The sequence below is a fragment of the Hoplias malabaricus genome, chromosome 1 (assembly GCF_029633855.1).
Source record: "Hoplias malabaricus isolate fHopMal1 chromosome 1, fHopMal1.hap1, whole genome shotgun sequence".
Taxonomy (NCBI): Eukaryota; Metazoa; Chordata; class Actinopteri; order Characiformes; family Erythrinidae; genus Hoplias; species Hoplias malabaricus.
In genome coordinates, this window is record NC_089800.1 from 47,936,715 (window position 1) to 47,944,850 (window position 8,136).

Here is an 8,136-nt window from a genome sequence, read left to right on the forward strand (position 1 = left end):
GACCACTTATGGAACAAACACCTGGACCTGTTCCTGTTGGCCTGGCCTTGTCTGGAACCAACGCACTACCTGCTGCCTTAATACCACCCCACTCCCAAAGGCATGGATGATGTCATCAAATACATACATAAACAAGAAGATAAAAGAACATGTCTCCAAATAGAGTGAGTGATCTTGGGCTCCTTTTCACTTCTGACATTTTCTTACTATTCATTCATTCATTCATTCATTCATTCATTATCTGTAATCGCTTATGGGTTACATGTAATGTATGTAATGACGCGGTGGGTCCAGAGTCTACCTGGAATCATTGGGTGCAAGGCGGGAATACACCCTGGAGGGGGCGCCAGTCCTTCACAGGGCAACACAGACACACACACACACATTCACTCACACACTCACACTTTTGAGTCACCAATCCACCTACCAACCAGTGGCGATTGCTCTAAGACTGCAAGGGAAGCTCTGGGGGTCTATGGGGCAGTGGGTTGGCCTCGGCTGGCCCGGACGCTCAGCTTCTGCATGATGATTGGATGATCTGTCTGAGGCAGAATCCCTTTTTGATTGACAGCGAAATGAGCGAATCAGCGATCCTTTGGTTTAAAGATCCGTGGGAGCATTACATTTTCATTCTGTTCTGAGTTGAACCAGACTTTCTTAAACCTCTTAGCGACATTTTCTTTGTTAAAAACGACTAGTGACAAATCGAGCTTCTATTTCTGGTGGGGTTTTTTGTAGCTGCTTGTGTTTGGAGACTGAATTCTATCACTCTTTCTGACTTCTACTGCAGTTTCTAGCAGGTGCTGCTGAGCCCCTCCACCGTCACAAAGCACTCACAGGCGGACACACTTCACATGGGCCAAGGCCGTTTAAGCAGCCTAGCTCTGCTGGCCATTGAGAGGACACTAGTCAAGTCCCTGGAAAAGACGCCTTGTTGGTACGACAGGGTCACAGATCATTTTCTTGAAAAGGAACGGAGGGTAGAATTTACATATAAATAAACCGACACATTTTATGATGTAGGCCCAAATTGAGCTTCCCCTCCTTGAAAGACCAGCATCCGCCACTGCTACCAACGTGTGTTTTTGGACTGTGGGAGGAAACCGGAGCACCCGAAGGAAACCCACGCGGGCACGGGGAGAACAGACCAACTTCTCACAGACAGTCACCAGGAGCAGGAATTGAACGCACAACCTCCAGTTCCCTGGAGCTGTGTGACTGCGACACTACCTGCTGAAAATTTTTACAAATATTATAAAATCTGCTCAAAAATCAAAACTCAAACAAGCATCACTGGCTTAAAAATGCACAGTGTTAGCAGAAATCAGGTGTTAATAGCAATAGCATCCATGATATCCTGAATTCAAATAGTGACAAACATTTTTCTGTATCAGGGGCCATATCAGGAAAAAAATGATACAGTTTCTAAATACAAAGCATGTTCAATTAGTTCTCAGTAATTATAATCATATACAAGATAAGATGTAAAATATCCTATGCCAATCTATTAGATCTTCACGTAGGGCCCACCCCACTGTCTTCCTACTGGCAGCCACATCATTTCTATTGTTCCAATCCTACAGCTACACCCTAAGTTTGCTGTGGCCGTTTTTGATCAGATCAGAAACCGGTTAACATCTACCGTTACTCATTGAACCCATCACATGAGTACCCAAACCAGCCACTGCATCATTAACTCTTCACAAGGGTCATCAGGTAGGCACATTCCCTTGTCAGTGTTTCGCTGAATTAAGCCCACAACACCTCCAGAATGCTCCACAGTAAAGTCTGTCGTCCCAAACCCACCCCCTCCAAGCTTTACAGTCAGTACATTATCCTTAAATATCAACAACTATAAATCCACACTGGCTTCCCTGGTGACTAAGGCTGTACCTAGTAATGTTATGTTTTGCGGGGTAAGTAATGTTTTGCGGGGTGAAAAACACAACTTATATATTCAGCTTTGTAAGTCTTGAATGTCTGAATGCGTCTGTGAGCTCCGTATGCCTTTAGAAAGCGCAGATCCTACCGTTTCTAAAAATAGCGCTCTCATCGCGGTGCTGTGAAGCCTCTGGGAGTAATCCAGTGTCAAAAAACACCTAAAAATCAAGGCGCTCCTTCAAAATTTTTGTCTTATGTCCTTGTCATGAAAGATTCTAATTATATTCACTATAATCAGAAATGAAGACGCTGCAAAGGGACAAGAAAGACGGTGTTTACTTTCAGTTTCGTTTTGACTCACATGCCAACCCACGCTGTCTCTGGGCAGAAAAATATGAGTCATCAGCAAAAACATATTCCTATTATTGATTTATAGTTTTTCAAGGTTTTTGTAGGTTTCACATCAAATAATATTGCATTAGATCAACAAATATAAACTAAAAAGCTTAAATAATTCTTTATTGTATGTATTCTAAATAAACAAGTATTATTTCATCATTTTTTAAAAAGATTATAATAATAATAATAATTGTAAATATTATCAGCATCTGAGAAAAGTACCAAAATGTTTTTTATTTGTTGGAAAATTTTCCATATTTGCCCTGAACTAAATTCCTGAAAGTCTGGGCCTGCTGTGACTGGCAGAACTTTATCAGTAATATATCCCAGAGCTTAGAATATCAAGAAAAATATGTCCGTCTGATGCTACAAATTTATTTTGTCACAGTAATATGACATGTAATAAATTAGCATCAAAAATGCTTATGTTTTCAACTAACAGACACCTCACACTAACAAAATATCCGATGTGGGAATATAATTTCAAGGCTATACATTGAGAAATATGAAAAAAAAGCAAGTGCTAGGTACAAATTTGGTCAAAACATTACAAATTTATGGAAAAATTGATTTATCGGTCAGCATGAAAACCTCAAGTGATTACATATTTGAGTAGCAAAGGTTCTTTAGAAAATAAAACAACATATTGAATATGGCTATGTCACATAATTACTGTTTAAATGCAACTGAAAGAGGCACTGACAAAAAAACGTAATAGCAAAATAGCTATATAGATAGGGTCCATCGGGTTAATGAATATTCAGTGCCACCACATCCATGTGATCTTTACATGTTACATCACTAACCATCACAACAGCGACTCTGCAGTGCATTTCCCCAATTAGACTGTGTTCTCCTTCACAGAAAAAGCCTTCACATCTGCCCCTGAACGCTGGATTCAAATTTGGCTACAAATCTCCTAACACCTATCTATAACATGTGCCTGCCACCCACATACCTTCACCTTAGCCTACAAGTCCACAGATGTTTTGTATTCATTTTCGGCTGCTTTTTTAATTCCAACTGCAGATGATATTTTCTGTGCTTTATCTTATTTCAGAATGCTCAAATTTGTGATAAAATATGGATAGGCACACTTAAAAGCAATTAACACTTGTAATACACATGTAATTGTAATGGGAGTCGCGATAACTTTTGCGTTGATTGCTTTTATGTCTTACAGAATAAGAAATAATTTCTTTTCTGAGTACAATGTACTTACTTTTTCCCAGTTGTTTCAACCCGATTATTTATGAAGTAACACAAAAGAATGTATGAGAATGTATGCATAAGCACTGAACAGTAGCTCAGAGTATTCAGTCTGCATGTCTTCTGACCTGAAGCCATGTGTTTTGAAGCCATGGGCTGAGCTGTCAACCGATCACCATCTGGTGGTGAGTTGGATCCGATGACGGGGAAGACTGCCAGACAGACCTGGTAAGCCCAAACATATAGTGAGGGTGTGCTGGGAAAAGTGAGCAGAAGACTCTGTCTGGATGGATTTCAACTCTCATCTCCGTGAGAACTTCTTGCATGTTCCAGAGGTGGTGGGGGGAATGGAGTCTGAATGGACCCTGTTCCGGACTTCCATTGTGGAAGCAGCTGCATATAGCTGTGGTTAAAAGCTTGTCAGTGTCTCTTATGGCAGCAACCTAAGAACTCGTTGGTGGACACCGGGGGTGAGGGAAGCTGTCAAGCAGAAGAAGGAGTCTATTTGGGCTTGGCTGGCTCTGGGAACTTCCGATTCTGCTGATGGGTGTTGGCGGGTGAAAAAGGTTGCAGCAGTGGCAGTTGCTGAAGCAAAATCCAGAGCATGGAAGGAGTTTGGAGTGGTCATGGAGAATGACTTCCGGGCGGCCTCAAAGAGGTTCTCAGGAGGGGGAGTGGGGACACTGTCCGAGCTGTGCTCAGCAAGAATGGTGAAACTCTGAACTTGACTGAGCGTATTGTTGGGCCTTGGAAGGAGAAATTTGAGGAACTCCTTAACCCAAGAGACATGCCTCCTGTGCAGGAGGTAGGGCCAGAAGTATCTGGGGTGTCGGATTCCATTTCCTTGGCTGAAGTCACTGAGGTGGTGGCAAAGCTCCAGGAGTGGGTGAGATTCACCCAGAGTTACTGAAGGCACTCGATACTGTGGGGCTGTCTTGGATGACATGCCTATACAATATTGCATGGACCTTGGGAACAGTGCTTTGGATTGGCAAATGGGTGGTGATTCCTATTTTAAAAAAATGGGGCAGGAGAAAGTGTGCCAATTATCATGGTATCACACTTCTCAGCTTCCCTGGGAAAGTCTCAGAGTTTGATGTGTTCGCATCCTCAGAAGTAAGTCAAGCTTGTTCAGTGTGGGCATTGGACTTCACCAGGGCTGTGCCTTGTCTCCACTTCTGTTCCTGATATTCATGGACAGGGTGGTGAGGTGTAGCCTGGGACAGGAAGGCTTCCGTCGAGGGGCTCGGGAGGTGGCATCTCTGCTTTTTGCAGATTATGTTGTTCTGTTTTCTTTGCATGGAGGACTCCAGCTTTCACTTGAGCAGTTTGCAGCCGAGTGTGAAGCGGTCAATATGCGGATCAGCACCTCCAAGTCTGAGGCCATGGTTATCTCCCGGAAACAGATGGCATGCTCCCTTCAGGTAGAGGGTAAGAACTCACCCCAAGTGAAGGAGTTCAAGTATCTTGGGTTCTTGTTCACTAGTGATGGGAAGAGGGATCGTGAGGTTGACTGTAGGTCAGGTAGGTTTTTTTCAATAGTGAGGTGAATGTCATGAATTGTCATTGTTTAGCATATATCTGTTAGTATTTTCTTCCACTCTCTCTAGTCTATTAGTACCCTCCCCGCTTCTCTAGTCTTAGTATCCATGTCTGTGTCTCCATGTCTAAATATTATCTGTCTATCTCTGGTTTTCTTTTGTTTCAATAAAGTCTGATGTGTTATTGAATTCACCCCCTCGTGACAGTGAGCCAGAATGGTGACTAAATAAAATTGATATATTTTTGAATTAGGAAAAATGGGCAAACATAAGGATCTGAGTTATTTGGGGGTACAACTTATGATGGCTATGACTGAATTATTATGAAATTATGATGGCTATGAGTGAAAGCATTTACAAATTATGTCTTGTGAGATTTTCTCTTTGTATTGTGATTAACTCCTACCAAACATAACCCATGTAAGGACAACTGATGAACTGAGACAGGTCATGAGTGCCCAGGGCTCACTGAAATGCGTATAACCAAAGTCTAAACTGGTTCAGTTCCACAGAAAAGCTGTAGCACAAATTGGTGAACACATCACATATTGCAGTGTATGGCAGGGTCAAAGTTAATTAAATTTGATTTTTTTCCCCAATGCCTGCTTTTCTCAATTTGTTACATCAGCAATTGTTGTCTGGGTGGCACTGTGTTGCTCTCAGAAGCTGTGGGCAGACCATAGTCTCTTGAGGAAACAAATGTGTATAAAGAGTCTGAGACATGTCTCATGGTCTAATCATGTTAGGAAGAATAACATTGAGTTGCAAGTCACTATACAGCCAGCAATGTTTCAACATCTTTTGCTCAGTGAGGAGAGGAATCAATATTAATGCCTGAATCAATGCTGAATAACTAAGTTTTGGAGACTTCTAGCAGCATTGCAGATATTTTCCTGTTGTACAGGTTTTTAGAGAAATGTTTTTCATTGCTTTTTAACACCTGTGTTTACAAATGCTCACTGTAAGATGACAAAAAGCATCATGTATGACCTTCCTATACAAAATATTTCATTCACAACTTTTAAACTTAATGGCTTCCGTGATTTGGAAGAATGGCGTCCCATTCTATCAATTCCATATTTTCTCATGTTTTTGTTGTCTACCACCTCAAACACCATTATCATATATTTAATTATATCTCAGAGAACTCTGCACTCCCCAATGTTTGTGTTAATTGCTTCAATGGCTGTTGTGGATCTGTGTTGGCCAATATGTTTTGTACCAAATATGTTGCTTGGCTTTTTATTTGACTGGAATAGGATTTCACTTGTGGGCTGTTTAATACAGATGTTTTTCATTCATTATGTTGGTACATTTCAGTCTACTTTACTGGTGTGGATGTCTCTGGATCGGTTCTTTGCTATATGCAGGCCTCTTCATTATCACAGATACATGCAAATGCCTAACTTTCTAAAGTTCATTGTTGTACCAGTAATCAGAAATATAATCTTGATTACTACTATGGTCTATTTAGCTGGAAAATTGAAATTTTGCATGAACAATGAGATTGATCACTGTTTCTGTGAACATATGGCATTAGTTCAGTTGGCATGTGGAGATATATCTGTTAACAACATTGTAGGACTTACAACAACTTTTCTAATTGCTACAGCAGATTTTGTTTTCATATCTTTTTCCTATGTTCTAATATTTGTTTCTGTCTTAAAATCAGGGAAGTCCCATTTGAAAGCTATTAACACTTGTGTTGCACACACAATTGTATTCACATGTAGTTTATTATTAGCCTTGATGGCTTATTTGTCATATAGAATAAGAAATAACTTTTCTTCCAACAGCCGTACTTTTATAAGCACAATGTATATACTTTTATCTAGCTGCTTCAACCCAATTATATATGGATTAAGAACAAAGGAAATAAGAGAGCAGTTTCTGAAAATCTTAACCAAAGCCAAGATCTCACCACAGTAATGTAGTAATGTAAGATTAAAGTATTTTTAACTGACACTATTAAAAAAGGATATAACTATGCTGCACATTGCATTTATATTGATGCATCAGTACTATATTGTTTATATAAATGCTAAAAGTTTAGATACCAAGACTTATTTAACCATTTCAATATGTAACATCGTGCATTTACCCCTGCTCTCTTCAAAGAGCATTACATCAATAAAAATTTAAGTAGTTAAAAACTACACTAATAATTTTAAATAAAATAATTTTAACTTGATTGTTAATTTGTGATTATTTTCACTAAAACTTTTTTAAATGCACTTATTATTAGTTTGAAAACACTTTTATTAAATCTTATTTTTCTGGAATGCTGGAATGCTTGAAGATTAAATATTAACTTTTGAACAAATTTCATTTGAAATATTCACAGAATTTAAAGAAAACAAATCTACATACATACATACATACATCACTGTCATCACTTTAAGATGGTTGGCTGCATCGAAGAGTCAGAAAACATATAAGCAGGTCAAATATATCTGAGAAATATCTGAGCCACAGTACTTCAGACTTGTGGCATGCTTGTTCTTCAAATCTCAGTCCCAATCTTAAATACATTTCTGAGAGCTTTTGCTTGTAGCCTGTTAATCTCATTTTTTTTTCTTTTAAGACATCTCATAAATGACATATGGCGATTCCCACCTGAGCTCGCAATCATTACTGAGTCAGCCTGACTGGGCCAGTTTGACCTGTCCAACATGAATATATATTGGTGGGTGCAGACAATGATTTTAATTGGGTAAACAAATATAGTCCTTATGGTCATTTCCTGATTGATGTGAGTAATATGATCAACCGACTGCTAATAATGCACACGAACAAAGTCGAACTCATCCTCTAAATACTCGTTGATGTTTAGAGAGTGTGCTGGAGCATTATCCAGCAGGAGAAGGCATTTGAGGGGCAGGTTCTTGTTCTCTAGGTATTCCTTCACAGTCGGGGCAAAAACTTTGGTTACCCACTCAACAAAAACTTGGCCTTGGAAACTTGGTCACACAGGCCTTGGAATTTGACCACCACATAACAGGCAATTTCTGTTTAATTACATTGTTTTTCTTGAAGACTCTCGGATTATCAGAATGGTAGACTAACAGCGGCTTCAGCTTCAAATCCCCACTGGCGTTACTGCACA

General features: G+C 39.8%; 1 protein-coding gene across 1 annotated transcript; it reads left to right on the plus strand.

Annotated features, from left to right (window-relative positions):
• Positions 1–5,996: 5,996 nt before the first annotated feature.
• Positions 5,997–6,959, plus strand: LOC136664523 (olfactory receptor 52E4-like). Its single transcript, XM_066641730.1, has one exon. It carries the CDS (start codon positions 5,997–5,999, stop codon positions 6,957–6,959), a length of 963 nt encoding a protein of 320 aa, XP_066497827.1.
• Positions 6,960–8,136: the final 1,177 nt, after the last annotated feature.